General features: G+C 41.6%; 1 protein-coding gene across 1 annotated transcript; it reads left to right on the forward strand.

Annotated features, from left to right (window-relative positions):
* The first annotated feature begins 3,099 nt into the window (after positions 1–3,099).
* SCAND3 (SCAN domain containing 3) lies at positions 3,100–25,082 on the forward strand. Its single transcript, XM_072813705.1, has 4 exons — positions 3,100–3,864; positions 16,083–16,224; positions 18,400–19,898; positions 20,971–25,082. Exons 1-4 carry the CDS (start codon positions 3,445–3,447, stop codon positions 22,885–22,887), a joined length of 3,978 nt encoding a protein of 1,325 aa, XP_072669806.1. The 5' UTR covers positions 3,100–3,444; the 3' UTR covers positions 22,888–25,082.
* Positions 25,083–26,245: the final 1,163 nt, after the last annotated feature.

The following is a 26,245-nucleotide window of genomic DNA, read 5'->3' on the forward strand; positions in this document are numbered from 1 at the left end:
CCCTTTGCAATTAGCATTATCACAGACCATGTACATGGAGGTACAAGCAAGCACCCCCAGTGGGAACCAAAAGATTCTATTTTCATAAACTTAGTAGCCTTAATTTGCTACATAATTTCTATGTAACCAGTGCTAATTCATAATAGGAGCTAATAAATATTTGCAGTCTAATGAATTACTGAAATTGGGGAGAGTAGGACTTGACTTTCTGTTATGAGAATATTAAAATGTTGAAGTAAAAAGGAATCTGAAAATAGATCACTGGATTTAAAGGTTGCCTCTTCTGACATAGAAAAAATCTGTCTGTACAAAACACAGATATCTGCCTTTTCCTTTTTTTTATACCCCTCTCTTCCTAATTTAGTTCCTGTCCTCCTCAAGGAAATCATTCCTTCCCATGACCCATTTCTCATCTAAATGAGTGTCCGGACTTCCTGGGTTTGATTGCTATGGCCAACTCTATCCTGTCCGCACAGTGAGAGTATTGTGCCACTCTGCCAGCATATTTTTGTTCCTGAGCTTCAGCTCTGGTGGTTCAAGCTGCAGTTTTTGTTGGTGTGAGGACACCCCACCCTGGGCTGCCTGTGTTAGCCTGGGGCATGGATCGATGAGCGTTCTGCGGCTTCCATCCAGGCTGCCCTCCAGGAATCTGGGGCAGGTTTTGGGAATAAGGAGGAAGGAGCAAGGGCTTACGTGTGCTGCTGGTGGCAAGAATGAGAAGTGCCCTAGGTATGGGGCTTGGTATCTCTGAGTGGGGCGGATTGAGAGCTCTGGGGATGCCTGTGTACTTGGAGATGCTGAATATGCTGGCTGCTCCAGGAAGGTCGGGAGGTGAAGTTTTGCAAGTGGAATTTACTTTCTTTGATTCAAGTTGGGAAGTTGAATAGTGCTGCGTGTTCAGATGCTAACTATAAAATATAAAAGGTGCTTCCCAACAGGTGCATTGAGTGAAACTCAACTTGAGGATTCTAAATCCAGAATGCTAACCCCTACACCATGGAACCAACCAAAAAGGTGAACACACCTATCTTAGTCGTGGTTAAATATCTCCTTGGCCATAACTGCAGTAGCTCCAGCCCAGAGGTGGGTCAGGCTTCCCTGGGACCAAGCTGACAACGAAATCTGATGCTGTGTTGTCCTGGAAGAGGGGATGAGCAAAACAGAACTCAAGGCAGTTGGGGCACTCTCCAGCCCACCTCTTTTGCTATCCAGATTTTGTGAGGTCTGCAGCTTACACAATTTAGGGGGTTCTGTTTAAGAAAAATAATAGATGTTATCAGCACAGAATTAGATACAGCCACTCTAAGATGTATATCATGTACCTGAGCATAAAGTGCAGCAGAAAGGGACAGTAGTCTCAACTCATTTTCTTTTTTTTTTTTTTAAGATTTTTATTTATTTATTCATAGAGATACACAGAGAGAGGCGGAGACACAGGCAGAGGGAGAAGCATGCTCCATGCACGGAGCCCCATGTGGGACTTGATCCCGGGCTCCAGGATCACACCCTGGGCTGAAAGCGGCGCTAAACCGCTGAGCTACCCGGGCTGCCCTATATTCATTTTTAAAGAAGTGTGAGAAATATATACCAAATTTGGCATGATTTTTTTCTGAGAAATGGAATTAAGGGATAAAGGAGCTTTTCATTTTTTTTGCCATGTTCACTTTTGTGATAGAAATTTGTTGTTTACAGGTGTGTATCACTTTAGATAGTAAAAGTGAAACGCTATCAAGGAATTAGCGCCCTTCTATAGAGGCCTTAGAGGTCATGTTTACTCCCTGATGACTGCGCCCTGTGCTCATAACGGCTGTGACAACAGGATACAGAAAATGAAAGGGATAGAAGATGGAATCGGTGACTGCAGAGCATCAGCAGCTGGCTGGGGAAAACCACGAAAGATAAATGCAACACGTTAAGAGTGCCTAGGAAACTGGAGAGGCTCCTTTGAAGATCGGATGATCAGGGTGCATAAGCAAATATTTTACATACAGTTTCACTGGGTTTAGGGACTCACTCGAGATCACTTACGGAACCCAAGGGGTAAGCGTTTTTTAATGTCGAGATTTCCAAAAGAAAAGTTCTGATTCTTCAAAGCGTCCTGAATCAGAAATGCCACAATGTGAGCCGTCACTAGGGACCAAAGTAGAAGGGAAGACCATGGAGAAAGGCGCCCTTCCGGTTTGAACGGCGCTCCTGGGGGCTCCATCACTCCTGCAGGGCAGCTACCCAGGCGGAGTCCGGCGGGGAGGGGGCCGGAGGGAGTCGGGGCCGGCCCGGCGAGGCTCCGGGACCTCAGGCGTGGTGCGCCGCCCGCTGCCTTCCCCTCGGCGACGGGTCTCCCGGGAGGCGCCCGCTCCGACCCCGCCTTTGCGTTCACCTGTCGACGCCGCGCACCGGAGCGCGCGGCCCAGAGGAGGGCGCAGCGGCGGGAGGTTCCCGGGTCCCGGGTCCCGGGCGAGGGCTCCCGGGGCTCTGGACGCACCGTGGAGCGCGCAGCCCCCCTCCTGGGCCGGTCTCCCGGCGGTTTCGGGCCCCGCTCGTCCGCCGGAGCAGCAGCCAGAGCCCGCGCCGTCCCCGCGGTTTGCCCACCCAAGCCTGGAGACAGGAGGCTGGACCTCTAGCTCCTCCTCGGGTCCGCTGGCGGCGGCCGGGGAAGGACTGAGGCCTCGGAGGAGCTGGCAGCGGCGGGGGGTGCAGCCCGCCGATCCGCAGCCGCGGCAGCAGAGCCCGCCCACGGCCGTGTGGCGCCCGGGAGGAAAGCCCGAGCGGTCCGCACCAGGCGCGCGGCTTCCCGACGTACGACCACAGCCAGGCCCCCGAGCGCCGGTGGCCGCTACCACCAAGAGCTCGCACCGCCCGCGGGCTAGAGCGACCGGAAGTGCGCCCAGACCGGAAGTGCGCCCAGACCGGAAGTGCGCCCAGACCGGAAGCGCGCCCGGCCGGCGGGGACGCGCGGGCTGCGGGGACGGCGAGGGTGGAGCGCCGCCGGCCGGGAGGGTGGCGCTGGGCCTGCTGCGGCCTCCGGGAGGTGGGGGCCGCGGCGGGGGGAGGCCGGGGCTGCGCGGTGACTGCCGAGGAGCGAGCCCCCGCCCTCCTGGCCGTCGGGCTTGGCTTCCGAGCGGCCCTCCCCGCGTCCGGCCGCCGGGTTCCCGGGCGCCGGCGCCATGAGGTCCCAGGCGGCCGCGGTCACCTGGCGGTCGCGCCCCGCAGGTGAGGTGAGAGGCCGTGCGTTCCCGGCTTCCCGTCGGCGCCGAGGACGGCTTCCATTCCAGCGGAGCGGCCCCGCGCGGCGCCCCGAGTCGTCACGGAAACCCGCGCTCCGCGGCGTCTGCGATCTCTCGGTGCTGGCGGCTTCCCTACCGCGGAGACTTTCCTAACCGAGTGGGGTCGGGAGCGGAGAGCGCGCGTCTGCCCAGACCGCCGGGTGCACGGAGAGCTACCGGGATGGCCGCGGCTTCGGGGTTCCGCCCGGCCCAGGCTGGCCCGGCTGCAGAGGAGCACGCGGGTATTATCAGAGTGAAGGTGAAGGAGGAAGACCCGCTGTGGGGGCCAGAACCCTGCCTGCCGAAGGGTCTGTCTCACACCAGGGAGCTCCGCCGCCAGCGCTTCAGGCACTTCTGCTACCAGGAGACCCCTGGGCCCCGCGAGGCCCTCACCCGGCTCCGGGAGCTGTGCAGACGCTGGCTGCGCCCCGAGTCCCACAGCAAGGAGCAGATCCTGGAGCTGCTGGTGCTGGAGCAGTTCCTGACCATCCTGCCCGAGGAGCTCCAGGCCTGGGTGCGGGAGCAGCACCCCGAGAGCGGGGACGAGGCGGTGGCCGTGCTGGAGGACCTGGAGAGGGAGCTGGACGAACCCCGACAGCAGGTGAGGATTTGCACGGTGCCATCTTCCCTGGAGAACTTGGGGGCATGGGTCCCCGGTGGAGTGCATGCTGTTAACTTCACACTGGTGGCTGCAAATTCTGCTTTGGGGCATTCTCATTTGATCACCCGTGCAGAGGAATCCGTTCATGCTTAAGGAGTAACAGTGTTTGGTGTTTTTTTTTTTTTTTTCTTAAGCTTTTTAAAAAATTTTCTGTTTATTCATGAGAGAGAGAGAGGCAGAGATATAGGCAGAGGGAGAAGCAGGCTTCCTGAGGGGAGCCCGATGTGGGCCTGGAACCCAGGACCCCGGGATCACGACCTGAGCCAAAAGTAGACGCTCAACCACTGAGCCACCCAGGCGCCCCTGTAAGAGTGTTCTTGTGAGAGCTGGTCCAAATAGGTAGATGATTTAACCAAATTGGAAACCTTGATCCGTTGCTTACCAGTAGAAAATATATTTTATTTAGTGACTGAAGTTAAAGTTGCTGTCTCTTCTTCGGAGTTGCAGTACTTTGAATATATGTGAAAACAAATTAGTGTAATATAAGGAGTACCTTCTAGGAGAGACAAAGAAGTAGCCAGATTTAATAGAACTATCAGGAAAACAGTGAATGGTGAGATTTAGATTCCATAATAGGCCCTGTCACTAATGAGCTGTGTAACCTTGGGCATATCACACCTTCTCAGGGCTTTAATGTCTTCTGTACTACAAAGAGATTAATTGCATCATTTTCTAGATACTTTTTTAGTACCTGGAATTGTTGGTATGGGAGGTGTATTGAGCCCAAAATTTGGTCTTTCGTTATTACACTAGAGATTATTTTTAAGAGAGTATACTTGTGTTCTAGGACGGTAATTATAGAGCATAATAGAGCCTTATCACCAAACACTTTTACATTTCTCTAATGATACTATCCATACATTTCTCTGGACTCTTTAAATATGAACACATTATATAGACAGTCTGAGCTATTTTTTATTTTCTTTTTTTTTTTTTTTAAGATTTTATTTATTCATGAGAGACACAGAGAGAGAGAGGCAGAGACACAGGCAGAGAGAGAAGCAAGCTCCATGCAAGGAGCCGGTCGTGGGATTGGATCCCAGGTCTCCAGGATCAGGCCCCTGGGCAGAAGGTGGCGCTAAACCCCTGAACCACCCGAGTCTGAGCTATTAAAACACGTTTTTCTGAAAGTCAGATCTTTCCTATGAGACTGATAAGTAGGGACCTGAGTCCGTAGTATAATGCTGAAGTGGTGCTGACTCATACATGAATTTTACCAGCAAGTAGATGTTTTGGGGCCACCAAGTAAGAGCAGCTGAATGGAAAGTATCTGATTGCAGCAGAATGCAGCAAGTTGTGAAGACATACTAATGTGCCAAATGCCCATTCACCTCCACATCCTTCCTCTTGGCTTTCCTGGACACAATCTCTGGGTAATGTTTATTTGCAGGGTTCCCTCCCATCTTTGTGTATCTTTCACTAAACTTTTTTGTGTTTGAGAAAGTGAGCAAGCACAGGTTTACAAGTGCTACTGAAGCGTGCTGGTGATAAAATTTCTGCTAGTGAGCATAAAAGAAGCTTTAACAATTGAAGAAAAGCTTGAAAATATAAAACACTTTGAAAAAAAAAATGGAAGAATCTGAGACATTGGTTGTGGCACTGTTATGAAGGAGTCAGCTTTGCATAGTGCTGGAGACAATGCTTGGAAATAAGAGAAAGGTATCTAGGTGGAACAAATCCAGTGCTACAAAGTTTGTTAAAACAAAGCCCAAGGAAGTAGAAGAAATAGAACATCTGTTAGTGTGTGGATTGAGTACCAAAGGAAGAAGCAATCAGAGGCAGCCTTTCTCAAAGACAAGGTCCTAGCAATATATAAAGACCTTAAGAAAAAAGCTGGAAATCCTGCAGAAGTGCCTTCATTTGTGTCTGGCTTAGTGACTTGAAGAACCGCCATGCTTTCCACAATGTTAAGCTCTCTGGTGACGCTGTGAGGGCAGGTAGAGGGAGCTGTAGACCATTCTGCCAGTGTTAAGAAATTTGATTGATGAAGAAGGCTGTACCCTGGATCACATTTTTAATTTTGATGAAAGCAGCTCTATTGGAAGCAGATTCCCTCAAGAGCCTGTATCTCAAAGGAAGAAACATACATTTGAGGGCTTGAGGCTACAAAAGATCATCTGGTGCTATGCTGAGTGTAAATGTCAGTGGAGATACGAAGCTACAGCCTGTTGTGGTTCATCACATTGCCTACCTGCAAGCTTTGAAAGGAGTTGTAAAGACTAGCCTACTATAGTTCTAGTGGAAGAGGCTGGATAATAGGGCAGATATTAACTGATCTTTTAGGTGATGCTTTTAAAAAGCAACTGCAAGAGGAAAAAAATTGTCTTTCAAAATTCTTAAGAATTATAAGCCATCCGAGCCATCCTTTGACAGTTGCTGAATTTTCTTCATATATTAAAGTTCTCATTTTTCTTCCTAATATAACTTCTTTGCTCCAGCCCCTTGATCAGAGTGTGATCACAGCCTTTAAAGCTTATTACTTAAGGAGAACATTCCAGATGTTTATTGTACCTACAAGGGGTGATATACACACAAAGTTTTTGCAGTCTGGAATCAATTCAACATTAAACTTGCCATTGATGATATTGTGGTGGTTTGGAATGATGTCACAAAAGCCTTGCTTGGAGTGTAACATAAAATTCTCCCTGATTTAGTTCATGATTCTAAAGGCCTTGAACCTTCACAAGAGCTCTTCTGAATCCAGGCGAGCTGCATTGCTCTGGCAGAGGAAGCTGAATCAGAAGTTGAGTGTGAAGATCCTGGGGAGCTGCTGCAATCCCATGCAGAAGATCTTTCTGTAAGAGCTACAGCAGCTGGTTTCAGGCACAGATGGAGGGTGTGGAAGAAGGTGATGCTGTTCATTTCTCACTCACCTTGTGCTTTAGGCATGATTCGGGAGTAGCAGTGGACTGAGGAGGATGATGGCCGTGCAAAATACAGGGGGATCGAGCTTCATGTGTAAGATTTTGTTGAAGCCATAGAAGCTGCTGCTTTATTGAATGAAAACTAAGTATCACTAGGTATCTCTTTTTTCAGTCAATGTCAAAGTTAAAGGAAAACAAGATGATGAGCCAGAACCATTATTATATTTCTTCTAAAATCACTACAGGGATCCCTGGGTGGCGCAGCGGTTTGGCGCCTGCCTTTGGCCCAGGGCGCGATCCTGGAGTCCCGGGATCGAGTCCCACGTCAGGCTCCCGGTGCATGGAGCCTGCTTCTCCCTCTGCCTGTGTCTGCGCCTCTCTCTCTCTCTCTGTGACTATCATAAATAAATAAAATAATATCACTACATTTCTTGGAAAATGTGCAAATACTTCTCCACATGAATTTTTTTTTTAATTTGAGAGAAAAGGTGGGGAGGGGCAGAGGGAGAGGGAGAAGCAGACTCCCTGCTGAGCAGGGAGACCCATACCCCATACAGGGCTCGGTCCTAGGACCCCGGGGATCATGACCTGAGCCACCCACGTGCCCCTCCACCTGAACTTCTTATGACAGTGTCTCTACCCTTGCTTCACCCTTTCCTTATACCTCTTTCTAACACAATAACTTTGCTTTTGTAAGGTAAAGCCCTATATGAGATGTAATAATTCTTTATATCTTTTTGACTATGCTTTTATTTTTACTAGAATTGCTATCGTTTTATTAGTGCTCTGGTGACAGAGTTGTATAGATGTTCAGTAGTCTACCCTGTAACTTTATTTTCTCCAAAAATCTTGGTATTTTTTGTGCAGTTTTGTAGAAAGCATGTTTCTTCATGAGTTCACTTATTATAACATAGATGCCTGTATAAGCAGTCTCTTACTCTAGCCAGCACACCTGTCCCTTTGTTCCAAATGAACAGTATTGGTTTTTTTTCCTTAAAATGTGCCTGTTACTTTCGGATTTTCCTCTTTTAGCTTTGTTAAGGAATGTTGCTGCCAGCTGAACACAGTTATCCCCTGCATTCAGACAGTTGGCTTTATACCCCTTCACTTTACACCACTTTACTTGCATTTTTACCTGCATTAGCACAGTAATGCCTCTTCTTCATAAAAATGAAAATCCTCTTTGGATTTCTTCTGGTGAGTAAAACCAGGAACGAATGTAGGTCTTTTGTACAGGGGAAGTAGCCCAATGTGAACTGACAGAAAGTGAGGGACACTGTTTGCCTTATGCCATTTTGGCTTACATTAGTTTTTCTAGGAACTATCTACTTCTGTATAGCAAGGGAAACCTGTATCTACTCTCCCCTTCTTTCTTCCTTCCCAACATTTTTTACTGTTGATTTTGCTCATGTCAGCAATGTAGCTACCTAGATACTTTCCCAGCTTTCCTTGTACTAGAGTTGGCTCTGCAGCCTAGCTCTGGCCAGGCGCAATAGGCATGTTTTCTGGGAGTTTCTGGGAGAGCTTTTACTTTCCTTATAAAATGGAACAGATGTGTTTAGTTCACTATTTCCCACTTCGTGTTTTGAACCTAAATGTGGTATCTGGAGCCGTGGTAGCCATCTGGGGACCATGAATGATGATAAGCATGAGGAGAACACTGTATGTTAAGAATAGCAGAGTGGAGATAAAACCACAGCTGGGGTCCCCACAAAACCATTAGTAAGTGAGGCGATGCACACACCTGCCCTCCCCTGGACTTCTTGTCATGTGACAAAAATAAACCCCTTTTTTTTTTAAGTTACTGTTAGTTAAGTGTTCTAACTAATGGGGAAATATATGCATTTCTAATGAATATAGCCATATTTACTACATGATTTTACAACTAAAACTTTCTTACTAGGCATTTTAAAAAATAAAAGCCAGGAATCATAGAGTGAAAGACAAACGATCATCATAACCAGTTTGAGGTAATTTTGGCTTTTACTTTGTTACTGCCATCACATGTCACCCTTTAAACCCTGGTGGTGGGGGTCCTTGCAGGACTGCTCGAGTGGGCAAGCAGACAGGCGTATACCCACTGTGGGAGAGGAGGAATCAGCAGGAGAGGACTGGCAAGGAGCTGTAGGGATGTCTGGTTTCATATCTTAGTTGCTCTAAGAGTTGTGCTTATATTAGCTTTACGGAATTGGTATGATTACTATAAGCACCGGGTTCCCCCTGTTCTCCAGATGACTTCTATCCTTACTCTAGGACCCTGCCTCCTCCTGTTAGGGAAGGATTTCGGCAATTGAAACACAGCCCATTTTTTATACAAACCAATCTATGTAGGATATCGTATTCCTAAGATCAGGGAAGGGAAAACCTTACCAAGGAAACTGGCTCATCTGTTTTTTGAATTTGAATTTGTTTTAAAGGAGATTGGTTTAGTTTCTTAAACACTTTGCACAGTCTAGGAAGTGTGTAAATTTATAACGTGGGTCCTGCTGGGAAAGGACCTTGACACGTGAATTCCTTTAACCTTGCCTTTCATTTCCTCATACATCACTGAGTTTTTGCTTTTGGAATATTCTGGTCTGTTATAGTTTGGGTTCAGTATCCATGGGCATTTCCTAGCCATGCAGCAGAACAAGTTCTACCATTTACACCTTTTACTATTAACTTAGACTGTTTGAGTGTCTTGTTCTGCCTGTGAATTTGAATTATTCAAATTATTCAAGTAACTGTGAAATAGTTCACAGTTCTGAGAGTTTTTTTTTCCTCCACGAATCCACTGATCTGTAGAATTGAGAGGGCAAAAGAGCAACACTGTTGTCCTACAATCTACAGTAGTCACGGTTTGATGTTAGGTGGGTCAGGAAAGTTTTTCCAGTGTCTTATGTTTTTTTTTTTTTTTCAGTGTCTTATGTTTTTAATCCTTATCACTGTACATACTCCAATCATCTTTATTCAGTTGATACATTTTGGGAGAGTAGGATGACAATGCTAGAAACAAAATTGCTTCTATTCATGGATATTGCTGATGAATATACAATTATCTATAATTTCTACATTTTAAAGCATAACATTTCACTAGTTGACATCTGAATGTTGGCATGGACTGTACTTTTTTCATTTTTTTATTTTTGAAAGATTTTATTTATTTATTCATAAGAGACAAAGAGAGAGGCAGAGACATAGGCAGAGGGAGAAGCAGGCTTCTTGCAGGGAGCCAGATGCGGGACTCTATCTCAGGACCCTGGGATCAATCCCTGAGCCAAAAGCAGATGCTCAACAGCTGAGCCACCCAAGTGTTCCTCATTTTTTATTTTTAAAGGATAAAAATCATAACCATTTTTTAAAAAGATTTTATTTATTTATTCATGAGAGACACAGAGAGAGAGGCAGAGATAGGCAAAGAGAGAAGCAGGCTCCTCACAGAGAGCCTGATGTGGGACTCCATTCCCAGACCTGGGATCACACCTTAAGTCAAAGGGAGACACTCAACAGCTGAGCTACCCAGATGTCCCTTATAACAACATTAAAAAAAAAAAAAAGATTTTATTTATTTGACAGAGAGAGAGAGAGAGAATGCACAAGCAGAGTGCAGGGGTAGAGGGAGAAGCAGACTCCCTGCCAAGCAGGGAGGCCAGTGCTGGGCCCAGTTCTCAATGACCTGAGCCAAAGGCAGATGCTTAAACAACTGAGCCACCCGGCGCCCCACACGAATAGCCCTTGGAGTTGCTGATCATGTTCTAATTTTTTACCTAGGTGGTTCACTTTGTGTTAAATCATCAAGCTCTGTGCTTTTGAGCTGTGTACTTTTTTCTAAGCATATAATACGTCAATTAAAAACTGTTTAGTTACAGGGCTCTTGGGTGGCTCAGTCAATTAAGCATCCAACTATTGGTTTCCATTTAGGTCATGAACTCAGCATCCTGGGATCAAGCCCTGCATCATGCTCCAGGGTCAGCAGGGAGTCTGAGTCTTTTTCCCCTTCCCCCCTGATTGCATGCTCACTCTCTCTCTCTTTCTCTGAAATAAACCTAAGAAATTGTATTAAATAAAAGATTTTTATCCCATTGTGATGTCTCCTGCATGATAGGCTAGGATATTTGACTACATGCACATATTTAGATTTGTATGTCATGTGAATGAGGAATTATTTTTGTAAAGCCAAGACATAGTGAGGGAAATTTTCAGAGTTAACCAAGTTTGTAAATGCCTACCAGAGGATAAGCTAAATTTTTACTTGAATTTTGAAGTTAGCTGCAGAGCATGGGTACTTGAGGCCAAGTAGGTGGTAGAGCATGGATTAATTGGGTTTCCACACCAGTGTCTTATATATTGATAGATCAACTTTTTTTTTTTAAGATTGATTGATTGATTTATGAGAGATATACAGAGACAGAGGCAGAGACATAGGCAGAAGGAGAAGCAGCCTCCTGCAGGGAGCCCAGTGTGGGACTCGATCCCCAACTCTCGGATCACATCCTGAGCCAAAGGCAGATGCTCAACCACAGAGCCACCCAGGCGTCCCAATAGATGAATTTTTTTTCTTTGTTTTGTCCTCAAGAATATTTGGTAAGGCAGACTATTGAAATGTTTGGTTGGGTTGCAGTATGGCTTCTATGAGGCTATTGCACAGGAAAGCAGGTGTGGCAGGAATGTGAAGTGGCCAGGCTACTTCCCCTGTGAGTAGCAGACTCAGAGAGATGGGATCAGGTGCCATAGTCAGAGCTTCCAACTGGAAAGTCCAAGCCTGATTTTGGTGTTCTTTTCACTGTAAGGTTTATTAAGTAAATACAAATCAGAATATCTGTTCTTAGGGAGATGACACCTTTTTTTTTTTTTAACTTTTATTCTTGCTCTGTTTTAGAATTAACCATAGAGATGTGATTAATCCCAGAGACTATTCTTTTGAGACAACTATAGGAGGTTATTATTGGCTGTTGAATACAGATTTTCATTAATCTGTTTTCATTAGATTTCACAGTGGCAGAGATTGAGAATAGAATCTACCTAGCACATCTTCACTCCCAGTTTACTTGTTGCTTATAAAGGTCTATAGGTGAAATGAGTAGAAGTCTATAAGTCAATGAAAGGTCTCCTAAACTAGGGTAGCATAACACCCCAGCACACAACTTTTCTCATTTTTTTTTCCTGGTGAATGGCATTGATGCTTTAGACTTCATCTGAAAGGTTATATGTAGATACACTATTTCAGTGGAAAAAGATAATGTAAGTTGATAACAAACACAGTGTTAGAGTGATTGAAATGCCAGACAAGAACATTAAGAGTTTCTGATAACAAACTGTGCCAACCAGTGAGCCATTAGCCACCTTCCTGGGTTTCTGTGATATTCCCCCTTGTACACTATTACTTCCGGACTTAGCACAAGCTGATGTTAGACTGTAACACAGTCCAGGAAAACATACATACTGGATGGTGTCACAGCTGAATGTATAGATTCATATTTTACTGATATTTAGTAAATCAATTTACACAAAGGCTAAAAGAGCTTCTGATTTCCAAAGAAAGTGAAACCTAATCAAACCAACGGTGCTATATGGATAATTCGGAGGTAACCATGCTTTTATATTAAAGGTAGTGTTAATTTGAAGTTAACAGCAACAACTTTTCTTCTGAATATTCCTGCTAGATAAACCTGTTTGGAGCATTGATGTCCTCTTGTATTCAGCCTCTTCCTTATTTAACCACATCATCAGTAAAATATGAGTCTGAGTTTGTTCATGTTCCTGTAACAAAATATCGATGTAAACAAACAGATACGGTTCTAGAGGCTGGCAGTCTGAGATAAGGGTGCCATCACAGTTAGGTGGGGGGGTCTCTTCCCATTGCAGATTTTTCATTGTATGGCAGAAAGGGGCTTAAGCTGCTCTGTGCGAGATCTTTTATGAGGATTAATCTCTGTCATGAAGGCGCCATCTTTATGATCTAATTTTCTTACGAAGGCTCCATCTCCCAAAACCATCTAGGTGGGTGTTGGGATTTTCACATGTGACTTGTAGTAGGGGGAACACAAAATTTCAGACCAAAGTAGAGCCAGAGATACCACCTGCCAGTGATAAGTAGAAGAAAATAAGCAAACAGAACCCAGGGAAGCTGAGGAGTACAACCCACCAGCTAATGTGCATGCACCTGAATTCTGAGGGGATGACCCTATTAGGTAATAACTTAATAAAGTATTACTGTATCTTAGGTTCATCTATACCCAGTGAAGATGACTGTGCTGCCTAAAACCCAAAACTTAATAGAAAATGAATTTTTAAAGTTAATAGTATTTTAAACACCCAAGTACTAGGATAAAAAACATGAATGACTTTTTTTATTATTTGGGTGTATAGAATTACTCAAAATCCAGAAGTAATACCAAGAAATTTTTCTTTGTGAAACAATTTATAAATGTAAAACAAAAACCCCCACAAGCAAATTAAATAAATTAGTAAAAATGTTTGTAATATATGTCATAGATAAAAGCTAATCTTTTTTTAATCTTTTATTTATTTTTAATTAATTAATTTATTTATTTATTCATGATAGACAGAGAGAGAGAGAGAGAGAGAGAGGCAGAGACACAGGAGGAGGGAGAAGCAGGCTTCATGCCAGGAGCCCGACGTGGGACTTGATCCTGGGACTCCAGGATCGTGCCCTGGGCCAAAGGCAGGCGCTAAACTGCTGAGCCACCCAGGGATCCCCAAAAGCTAATCTTTTTAAACAGAAGTGCAAAAAAATCCTCAAGAGACATGAGCAGGTTTCATAAATAGATAAATGAATGACTTTTTTTAAAAATATTTTTTTATTCATGAGAGACACAAAGAGAGAGGCAGAGACATAGGCAGAAGCAGGCTCTCAGCAGGGAGACTGATGCGGAATTCCATCCCAAGACCCCGGGATCACAACCTGACTCAACCACTGAGCCACCCAGGCATCCCTTGAATGGCTTCTAACTGTACGAGATGTTCCACTTCAGTCATAAAGGAACAAAACTACACTGAGGTACCCTTTATCACCTATTAGATGGCAAAAGTTCAAAAGCTTGGCCACCACAGTCTGTTGGCCTAACTAGGAAGATGGGTCCTGTCCCTACATTGCTGGTACAAGACGGTACCATCCCCATGGGGGCAGCGGGAGAAGATTTTGGCACCATCTGACATCTGGGCATTTACCCTCTGATCGACCTAGCAATAATCTTTCTGGGAATTTACTTTGAATATACACATCTACAAATAAGAGAACATAGACATGTTTTTTTTTGTTGCAGCTATTTCTTTGTAAAAGCAAAATATCGTAAACAACTTAAATGCTCATCCATAGAGTGATTGTGCATATGTGTGTATAAACTATTGTGCATCAGTATAATGTGGCACCATGTACACATAAAAAAGAATGAGGAAGGTTATCTAGGGACTAGTATGAAATGACTTTCAGATACTATTTTTATATTAAGTGAAAAAGAAAGAAGGTGAACTATATATAGTATGAAAAAAAGTACAGATTTGCATTAAATTTGTATATATTATGTATACACATATGTACCAGTGTTAGTGTATGTGTATATATATGTTTTATTTATTCTTGTAAAAATAAAGGGTAAACCATCAACAACAAAGATAGTTTCTTTTTTTTTTTCCAAAAATAGTTTCTTATGGGAGTGGGTAGGGTGGAGTAGAATATGAGCAAGACTTCTCTGAATATATATTTTGATTTTTTTATATCATGTAAATGTTGTAAGTATTTAAAAATAATGTTAAATTCAAAATGATTAAACACAAACAAATGAACTCACCTGTATATCAAATTAATAATAGCAAAAAAATAATTCAGGTAACTTGAACACCGTATTCTGACTACATAATCTCAGTGGAATACTGCCTTTGGACATATAAAGCTGCAAAGACAGATTTTACTCAGTAGGTATGTTGTTGAGAGTGTTCTACAAGCATTGTAATTCTGAAACTTTTGTGTTTATTGTAGGTTACAGCAAATGAGTAAATATAAACATTGTATTGAACTAGGCTTTGTTTCACTGCCAGAGCGACATATTAAAATGGAGTATGGAAAGAGGAGGTAAATCTTGTGGTGTTGAAATTGAATTGAATTCATGATAATTTAGGACTATATTTGCCAGCTCTACCCAGGAAAGGGCCTGGAGGGGATGACACACCATGAACAATGAGCCTACCTACTACTCTGTCTTTGTTACTAACACTGTTGCTCTAGAATGAATCGACTTCTTGGGAACATAGTTGAAACTAGATCTGGGACAGGGAAGATATAATGTGGTCCTTGTGTTTATTGTTGTGGAAAGCATGGATGTGCTAGAAAAAAAAGTGGGGTCATGTTCAAAGGATGCAGGAGCCTGATCAGAGGGGCGCTGGAGGCCAAGTGGGAGACAGTTTAAGATCAAGGTGAATAAGGATAGAATGGATTACAAAGTTAAGTCTATAGTGATAACTCAGAATGAGAGACAGAGGGGTGCCTGGGTGGCACAGTCAGCGAAGTGTTTGACTCTTGATTTTGGCCCACGTCCTGAACTCAGGGTCATGAGGTGGAGCCCTGTATGAGGCTCCATAACATGGAGCCTGCCTGAGATTCTCCCCCCCTCTCCCTCTGGCTCTGACTTCTTAAAATTGAATGTCATGAAAAGGCAGGCAACTATTTTAGATTAAAAGAATCAAAAGATGTAATAACCAAAAACAATGTATAAACATTGTTTCACAGAGTTAAAAAACCATAAAATATATTTTGGGGACAGTTAGGGAAATTTAATTATAAACCATATACAAGATGATTAGTGTGAGGAGAAGATAATGTTTCTTTTTCACCCAACACTGTTACCCAAGGTGATTTCCTTTTTCCCATCCGTACCACTGGGGTAATGATTTTCCACATTTATTCTAAAACAACTGTCAGATTCCTTCCTGGATTGAATAGCTCATTAGTGACTATTAGCTAATTTGCATAATCCTCACCACAAATATTTATTTTTAATTACTCATACTGAAATCCATTTACAATTTACTTTTAATTACCACAGCGTACGGAGGATTTCTCTAATGTGTTTCCGTTGTTATTTCCCCAAACAGAAACCACAGGGATGGGTATCAGCTTCTGTTCGGGGGGACAGTTTGTGTTATGTGGCTCTGGTCTTATTAGCCTCTTCTTACTCTGTCTTGCACTCCTCTTCAGAATTCAGTGGAGACTTTCTCTCCTTACATCCTATTTCAGTAGAAGAATGTTCTGCGGTTTGTACAGTATGTTAATTTCCAAATGCACCTGTTTGTCCTCAGGTCTCACAGAGTACACATAGGCCAGAGACGTCTGTGGAGGAAATGACTCCTCTGGATACCGCAAAGGAGTCCTTGGGGACCCAGTTCCAGTCTGTGGAAGACAGCATGGAATGTGAATCTCCAGAGCCACACCCACTGCAAGGTAATGGTGAGGATCATTTAGTCTGGAAAGAGCATGAGATCTGAAAGCGGGAAGGATCTAGTCGCTGAGAAGTTATCAAACCTCCTTCTATCGCTACCTTACTGAATATAGCTGGAGGAAAAGTCAGCCAGGGTTGTGTGATGCTATTAAAGGAATTGAATTAAGCAGCCAGGTGATTGTGTAAGAAACCGTTGAATGCAAGATTTTTCTGTGGATATTTTGCAATGGAATTAATTACTTGTGGATAAACCAGAGGTGCATCTGTGGATGAATGTTAAGCGCTTATCACTATAGCCATAGGTCCCATTTCTATAGGCTCTGCTCCAATTTTTGTCACGTATGATATTTAAGACTTGGAAATACTACTTAGAAATTCTACTAGAGAGAATGGAATTTGTGAAGTCTGTGTCCCTTAGCACTTCAAGGACTGTTAATAGGGTAATGTGTAGTGGAGGCAGGAACACTGGCTGGCCTGCTTCTGGAGCAGTTGTCTTTTCCAGAAGACTTAAGTATAATTGATAGAAGTTTTTCATCTCTTAAAGTCCTAGACAGTCTCTCTTTATCCTAGACCTACTAATATTGTTCTCCTAACTCTGGACCTCATATGCTCTTGGTTCTCATTTACATTGCCCTGTATTCCCCACTCCCCAATCCCAAATTCATCCTTGTTTGTCTGCCTTTTCTGCTTATGGCTCTACAGCATGGCACAAAATATATTAGTGCAGAAGAAACACCCTCCGTATGAACACCTTGTCAATCATATTTTGGGATCACACTTACCATGAGTGTTGTCATCTTCATTATAAAATTAGTCAACACATTTTTATCTATCACTTGCCTGTGTGGTCATGTGTTAGATAATGGAAAAGATGCTGGAGAAATTAGTGATTCCTGCTTCTTTAGAAACTTAGTGTTTTAGTTCTACATACGGAACAGTTAAAGAATAAAATGTTACATGCTGGTTTGTGTTATGAGTAAATTTATTTTTTTCAGGAAAGGAGAACTTACTGGTGAGTTTAAATTAAGCTTATGGGAGTCTTATTGGAAGAATTAAGAGTTAAGTGAGGCCAGATTCACAGTAACATATCACTAATTTGAATGTAGTTTTGGAAATTATGAAAATTTGAGAATGATTTAAATTCACCAGTTTAAAACTTGGTATGCAGATTGGTAGTATAAACAATGTTGACTTGAGAGAAAGTATTTTTCCCATAACACTGTCTAGAGGTGATATGCTAATCCCAAATTATTCTTTTTGTTTTTTTTTAAAATAGTTTCCTTAAGACTAGCCAGGCTTGAGTTATTCTAAATGTTTCTGTTATTATGAATGTTCTAAACATTTATTTTAATATCCTATATTAAGTCAAGTCAAAGAGTTTTCACTACTTCAGGCTCATCTACTACTATGTATTTATTAAAATTAATAATAAGGATACTTGTATTGGGTTTATAGTTTCACAAGCCTCAAAAGTGAGCTGATGTAAGTATATGATGTTGAAACCTACATCCCAGATGTTGCTGTAACAGCTAGCCTGTCTTAATAGAACAAAATGTGGTATAGTCTCAGGCCTTTTTTTAAAAAAAAACTATTACTGGGACACCTGGGGGGCTCAGTTGATTAAGCATCCAGCTCTTGATTTCAGCTCAGGTCCTGATCTCAGGGTTATGAGATGGAGCTCCACATCAGGCTCCAGACCATGGAGCCTGCTTAAGACTCTCTCCCTCTGCCCCTCCCCCTGCACTTACTCGTGTGTGCATGCTCGCTCTCTCTCTACAATAAATAAATAAATCTTTAAAAAAAAAATTTTTTTTTAAAAATCTATTACTGAATTGCTGAGGCTTCTCTAGCCCAAAAAACTGTCTTTTGTACTAAATAAATAAATAATAACATCAATTTGCTGCTTGTTTTGCATAAAACAGTGCTTTACTTTTAAGGCTAATCCCACATACTGCTCTGGAAAGTCACATCCTGGCTTTTTACCTTTACTATATCAGAACTTTTTGTTCCTGGCTGGGTTCTTCATTTGGCTTCTCTTCCTCCAAGGTTGGACTCCCTAACCAACTTGTGTGCCTGTAGCCTCTATTTCTACCCCGAGCTCTAGTGGCTACTTGGGCAATGAATATATTTCAAATTATATTCCCAAATATTTTAATTGTTTTTTCTTTATATTTTAGGGTCATTTTTGTGGCTTTCCATGATGTCTCAAAGCATGGGTGGTGATGATAACCCCAATACCTTGGACACTCATGAACCAGAAGTCAAACCAGAAAACATGAGAGAGAAGTTCTTCAGAAGCTTAGCAGTGTTATTGGAAAACAAAAGTAATAATACCAAGATATTTTCTAAAGCAAAGTACTGTCAATTAATAAGGGAAGTGAAAGAGGCAAAAGCAAAGGCAAGAAAGGAATCAGTTGACTACCGTCGCTTGGCTAGATTTGATGTGACCCTTGTACAGGGAAATGAAAAGCTGATTGAGGCTGTAAATGGGGAAACAGATAAAGTACGGTATTACTTACACAGTGAGGAGTTATTTGACATTCTGCATGATACCCATCTCAGCATTGGACATGGTGGGCGTACCCGCATGGAAAAAGAATTACAAGCAAAATACAAGAACATCACGAAGGAAGTTATAATGCTATACTTGACACTCTGCAAACCATGCCAACAGAAAAATTCAAAACTCAAGAAAGTTCTAACATCAAAGCCAATTAAGGAAGTTAATTCAAGATGCCAAGTGGATCTTATAGATATGCAATCGAGTCCTGATGGGGAGTATAAATTCATCATGCATTATCAAGACCTTCATACAAAGTTGAGTTTTTTGCGGTCACTAAAATCTAAAAGGCCTAAGGAAATTGCACATGCTCTTTTAGATATTTTTACAATTATCGGAGCACCCAGTGTCCTGCAATCTAACAATGGAAGGGAATTTTCAAGCCAGATTGTCGGTGAACTTAGTAATATTTGGCCAGAATTGAAAATTGTCCATGGGAAGCCTCAGCCCTGTCAAAGCCAAAGTGCTATGAATCAAACTAATGAGGATATCCAAAATAGGATTATCTCCTGGATGCAAACTAACAATTCATCACACTGGGCTGAATTTTTGTGGTTCATTCAAATGACCCAAAATCAGCCCTATCACCGAGGCATGCAACAGATTCCATTTGAAGGCACATTTAACTCTGAAGCTAAGCTAGGCCTGTGTCATTCTCAGTTGACAGAAGAGCTTATTGCTAGCCTGAATCCAGAACGTGAATTAGAGCAGGTTGACAGAGAATTAGAATATACACCAGGAGCTCAGTATGAGGAGAACGTCGAGACTGGCACAGATAGTAGTGATGTTGAGGAGAATCTTACAGCTATTCCTTCCAGGACCATGAAAAACCTTCCAGAAAGCAGACTTAAGTTTTTATCCTGTATAGTTTGTGAGAAGGTATGCTCAGGTGCTTATAGTTGTGTGTCGTGTGATGGAAATGTCCATGCAATCTGTGGGGTGCCCCCTCAACATGACACTGAGGGCTGTCCTCACAAAATAACGTGTAGTCTCTGCTATGAGACCACTACAATGAAAAGAAAACATGATGAGATCCAAAGAAGTTCAACTGGTCAACCTTCCAAAATGCTGAAGCTGTCAGAGACACCATTCTCATCAGACAAAGTAGGAGATTGGGTAAGAGTCTGAGTGTCTGCTGGGGAAGAGCTTCATTACACCTCCCTGTGCTTGTGATGGGTAAGAATGTTTTGGCGTGGTATATATGCTAACACACAGTTTGGCCGACTTGGATTTGTTTTCTCGAGAAAAGCCCATTACTGTTTAATGCCTCGCACCACTCCTTTTTTGGGGTTGAAACTTACAACCTTGAATGCTGCTTTATTTGTTGTGTGGGGTGATGACAGTGTCTCTTTCACTCCTTTCTGGTGTCAGACATTTTTGCGGGGGAACAAAAAAGCTAAGATCTAGGGGATAAGTGGTTGTGTAAGGGTGAGTTTCTGTAGGAGGATGAATGTGAGAAAAGCCAAACTTAATGTTAGTTGTCATTGTATGTGAGTTTGGGTGGAGAGGTAAGCTAAGAAAGGCATCTCGAGTCAAGTGAAGTATTTAGGAAGGGTGAGGGATGATCAGTGTGGTTTTGAGATAAGGGGTTTGGGTTGAGAAAAAGCTCAGTTTTCAGATTTAAATGGACAACATGAGATGAGTCCAAAGAGGTTTATTTTAATTCAGTAGGTTTTATAAAGTAGAGTTAATGTATGTCCAGTTTAGAGTTTTGAAATATGGAGGTTACACATGACTTGGGCCAGTGGTACCCAGAGTATGATCTTTAGGTCAGTGCTGGTCTGCAGACTGTTTCTACTAGTCCACAGATGGGAAGGTATACTAATCAAGAGTCTTTAGAAAGTTATAACAATTTGACATCGCTGTAGTACCTGGACACAGATTAATGAACTCATATTTCTGAATTCAATATAGGCCAGTTTGGGTATCATTAACCTCTCAGGGCCAGTCACTGTGGTGGGAGTTGCACACCAGTCAAGCACATTTACAACGTATGACATTTTATGGCTAGTTTGTCTGCTGTAACTCAGAAATGTAAACATTTATTTTCTTTACAATTTTAAAACTTTTTAAGTTTTTAATCAAGCCTAGTTTTTTTTTCAAGCCTAGTTTTTAATTTGTAGTTTAATGTATTAGATAAAGGAGGAGAGTAAAATTGGTGTTACTTATTTTTAATCCTAATCTGCAGATGGTGAAACAAGCTTCGCTGGACTTTTTTGTCAAGAAAAAACATACCTTTTCTGAATATGGTAGCAGTAGTAGAAGAAATGGTAAGGATGGAAGTCGCCCAGAGGAAGTAAAAACCAAAAGAGTTCATACAAGTTTTACTCGGAAGTATGATCCCTCATATATCGAGTTTGGTTTTGTAGCCGTAATTGATGGTGAAGTGCTAAAACCACAGTGTATTATTTGTGGAGATATATTGGCTAATGAAGCAATGAAACCATCAAAACTTAAGCGGCATTTATATTCAAAACATAAAGAAATAAGTTCACAACCGAAAGAATTCTTTGAAAAAAAGAGTAGTGAATTAAAAAGCCAACCAAAGCAGGTGTTTAATGTTTCTCACATAAACATCAGTGCTCTGCGGGCTTCGTATAAAGTGGCGCTCCCGGTTGCCAAGTCAAAAACGCCATACACAATCGCTGAGACGCTGGTGAAAGACTGCATCAAAGAAGTCTGCCTGGAGATGCTGGGTGAGTCAGCAGCGAAGAAGGTGGCTCAGGTGCCACTTTCTAATGACACCATAGCTCGACGCATTCAGGAACTGGCCAGTGATATGGAAGACCAACTCATAGAGCAAATAAAAGAGGCAAAGTATTTTTCATTGCAATTTGATGAATGCAGAGATATTGCTAACATGATCATTCTTTTAGTGTATGTGCGATTTGAACATGATGATGATATAAAGGAAGAATTCTTCTTCTCAGCCTCTTTACCAACAAACACGACTAGCTCAGAACTGTATGAAGCTGTGAAGAATTACGTTGTCAACAAGTGTGGTCTGGAATTTAGGTTTTGTGTAGGAGTATGTTCTGATGGTGCAGCTTCCATGACAGGAACACATTCTGAAGTGGTTACCCAGATTAAAGAGCTTGCACCAGAATGTAAAATCACACATTGCTTCATCCATCGAGAAAGTCTGGCTATGAAAAACATATCAGCTGAACTGAATAGTGTGCTTACTGACACAGTAAAAATTGTGAATTATGTAAAGTCTAATGCATTAAATTCAAGATTGTTCTCCTTATTATGTGACAATATGGAAGCTGATCATAAGCAACTGTTACTGCATGCTGAGATACGGTGGTTATCACGAGGAAAAGTTCTATCAAGAATGTTTGAAATACGGAATGAACTCTTCGTATTTCTGCAAAGCAAGAAACCAGTTTGGTCCCAACTTTTCAAAGATGTGAATTGGACAGCCAGACTTGCTTATTTATCTGATATCTTCAGTATTTTTAATGATCTTAACGCTTCCATGCAGGGAAAGAATGCAACATGTTTTTCAATGGCTGATAAGATTGAAGGACAAAAGCAGAAGTTGGAAGTGTGGAGGAACCGAGTTTCCACCAATTGCTATGACATGTTCCATAACTTGACAACAGTTATCCATGAAGCGGGTCGTGATCTTGATATCGTCCATCTGCGAAGAGTTGTCAAGGAACATCTTACAAACTTGTTGGATTGTTTTGAATTGTATTTTCCATCAAAAGACGATCCACGCGTAGGAAACTCTTGGATCCAAAATCCATTTCTTCCATCAAGAGAGAATTTGAATCTAACTATAACCCTCTGGGGTGACTTGCTAAAGCTGGCTGCTGATGAAGGCTTGAAAATGAATTTTGAAAGTACAGCATCACTTGCTTCATTTTGGATAAAAGTTAAAAATGAATATCCTGAGCTTGCTGAGGTCGCTTTAAAATCCCTTCTCCTGTTCCCCTCAACATCCCTTTGTGAGACGGGGTTCTCTACTTTGAGTGTTATTAAAACAAAACACAGAAACAGTTTAAATATCCATTATCCCCTGAGAGTGGCACTGTCCTCAATCCAGCCTAGATTAGACAAGTTAACCAGCAAGAAGCAAGCGCATTTATCACATTAATGACTTGAAGGTATTCTGACAGAGTGTGCATACACACATCAGGGAATATGGAGTTATGATTAAAATAGCAGTTCTCTATATAAATTGTCTATATGGACACTTTCAGTTAAATGTACAGTTTTTTAAATTCTTTTTTCTTGTATTTATTAAAATGTAACTTTAAATCTGTTGCTTCTAATATTAAAATTTTGGTCTTACATTTTGTATGTCTTTGTTATTATTGTATTTCATTAGCCCTGTAGGACACACTATAGGACAACTTCAGGATGGCAGTGATGTCTCTGAAGTGATTCATTAGGTCAGTGATGGGAAGTGCACTTGAGGGTGGAAGTAGAACTCGGGTGCCAGGGTCAGTAAGGTTGCGGTTTCTTTAGTTGGTTGTGGTTGGAAGCTGATGTTAAGCTTCCTCTGTTAGGTGTGTTTATGTGGGTGAGGTGGGGAAACACTTACTTGTAATGGTGTCAGGGCTTTGGATTCATATTGATAAGTTCTGATTTCATCACATGGGGGATTGGGCCATAGTGACAGAGTTTAGATAAGGTACAGATTTTTAGATTTTGCTTGAGCCGATTGCTATTAAGGTTTCATGGGACAAAGCCAGGTATTTTAGGACTTCAGGTAGATGTAATAACCTCTACTGTGTGGAGATGATTCACAAAAATGCCACACATATCTGCTCTCCCATCAGCACTCGCTCAGAATTACTGAAAACAGACTTTAACCCAAAGCATGTTCTTCGGTGTAAAACATGCCAAGACCCTTGGAGAAAACTAGTCTTTTCCTAGAGAGGGAAGCAACAGAACAGTAAGTGCTTCTTTTCAAAGAAATGTGACTTGGAAATTTGAAGAAGGGAAGGATATTTAGTAATACAAAATGTCACTACTACTTTATTGATTAAAAGGTTTCATTGGAATGGATTCCAAAAATCTTAGAAAGTGGAGGAAATGTTTTTCACATTCAATTCTGAAACTTTGGTAGGATTAGGTTTTATTGTGTGTCTTCATCAAAATCTTCCAGCTTTTCAATAACAAGGAGATAGTGGTAGATGCACATGACAGTGGTTCAATTTTGTCCACCTACATCTTATGTGTCCTCCTATCTGACTGTATTTCGGAAGGGACTTATATTTTAAAAATTTTACCATTTGTTGATTGAATAAAATACTGTGCTTCCAATTTTGAATTTTAAAGCAATGTATGCATGGTGACTTTATACTTATTTTCTATAAATGCTATAAGTGGGAGAAAATAAACTGACAGACATAAAGAGCACATTTAAAAGGTAACTTAACTCCCTATTTCCTCTCTGAGAAATACAAAGTATTGGATATCTCAGAACAGAATTAGAACCATCTGGACAAAATTTTTGGTGTGATTTTTTGCTTTCTCAGAGATATGCATAGATGCCTGCCTATTTTTCCTGCAAATGACTCCGTGCCAGGAGCCTGGCTTGCTTTCTCTCCAACTTTTTAACATTTAGGAATATTTGTCTTTCTTCCTCCCTGTTTTATTGTCTACTGTACATTTTTTTTCTTCAACAGCTTTATTGAGAAATAGTTTACATGAAATCTTAATGTGAATTTGATGTAAATCACAAAGTGATTCTTTAAATCACATGATCTTTCTCTTCTGCTAGTTTTGCAGTGAGTTCATATGTCTGTAGACGTGGGGTGTAGGCATATACCACAAAGGCAACTGCACATTTTTTTGGTGTGCACATATGACTATTCTGTTTGCTTCCATCATTTTGCATCATCATGCAACTACAGGGCTATTTCTGCTCAGAGGAGAAAAGAAAAAAAAATGATTATCCATCTGGGAGAAAATGAATTGGACCCCTACGTTCTAAATTTATTAAAGATTTAAATGTGAAATGCAAAGCCGTAACACTTTTATTATTAGTTATTATCCAGTGAAGCTGAGGATGTGCCTGCCCTGCAGTCTCTCAAGTCGCTGTTTGCTCTTGGTCAGGCATCTGGAGGAGCTGTGCCTCTGAGAGTCATGACACCAGAGCTTGCAAGAGCCCAATGTCCACTTACAGAGTAAGATCTACTATGTTACTCAACAACTAGATTGAGTAGTAACACGAAGTCATTACGGAGAATTTGGGGGTATATGTATGTGTCAAAGCTCATCAAATTATGTCGTTAAAATGGTATGTACAGTATACCTCAATAAAGTTTACTTTGAAAACAAGTGACCTGTAGTTATGTCAACATGGGTTTAATTCAAGGATATATTGAAGGAGAAAGTGAAGTTGCCCAACTATGCTGAAGTATTGCTCCATCCATATCAAAAAGAGCTTCATAAAAAGTTGTGAAAGTCTGAAAACCCAAATAGCACAAATGAGAGACACACCATGGTACAAATATCAAGAAAGAGAATGCCACAGATGATGAAAACAGAACTTCGGATAGAAGAAAGATGGAAGGAGGCTGTGACCAGGAGGGCCACTCCGGTCATAGAGTTTGTTTCGTAACATGGGTCGTGAGGACAATAGCATTCAACATACTGCATTGTTTTTGTTTTAATGCCTTGTGACATACGTTATAAATATTCTTTGGTATCTTTTCAAAGGGTAAGGTACAAAATAATTAGTTAATAGAATATAAATCTGACCAAAGTGATGCTGAAGACAAGATGGAAAGATTTTAAAAATGAAAAATTATGAAAAGAACTGACGTTATGAAGGAAAGACCAGGAAGTTTCAACATCTGTTCATTAGAAAAGAATAGAGAGAGTGGGCAGTGGGTGGTCTTTGAAGAGATGAAGCATAAGAATATCCTAGAGTTGAGAAAAGCCCAAGACCCCAAAATCAAGCTACAAAACCAGCACAAAGCAAGGTAAAACTAAATTTATATGCATATCCTAATGGGAAAAATAGATTAAAAGAGAGTTAAAAATAACACATAGAATTGACATGATCAGTTTTTTAACAGCCATAACAGAAGCCAGAAAATGTTGAAAAATATTTTCAAAGAGCTGAGAAAAAATAACTATCAACCTAATATAGATGAAACCCACTGCTCACTATGATGTTCAAGAATGACAGAGGAATAAAGATATTTTCACAAATCTCACGAGAGGCATCAACAAACTTCCACTGAAATAAACTATTAAGAACATAATTAGAAAAGAATAAAATTATGTCAATAGTGGGAGGGAAAGTCATCAAAGAATGACTCCTAGGAAACTTGCCATAAAGCAGCAAGTATTGGACTTAACCCCGTTGAAAATGTACAATTCTATATTGAAGGAGGCTATGAATAAATATAAAAATAAAATGAGTAACTGGGAAAACATTTAGAATACATAGTAGATAAATACACTTGGTCTTATATATTTATGTTTGATGGTGG

The sequence above is a fragment of the Canis lupus genome, chromosome 37 (genome assembly GCF_048164855.1).
Source record: "Canis lupus baileyi chromosome 37, mCanLup2.hap1, whole genome shotgun sequence".
Classification (NCBI taxonomy): Eukaryota; Metazoa; Chordata; class Mammalia; order Carnivora; family Canidae; genus Canis; species Canis lupus.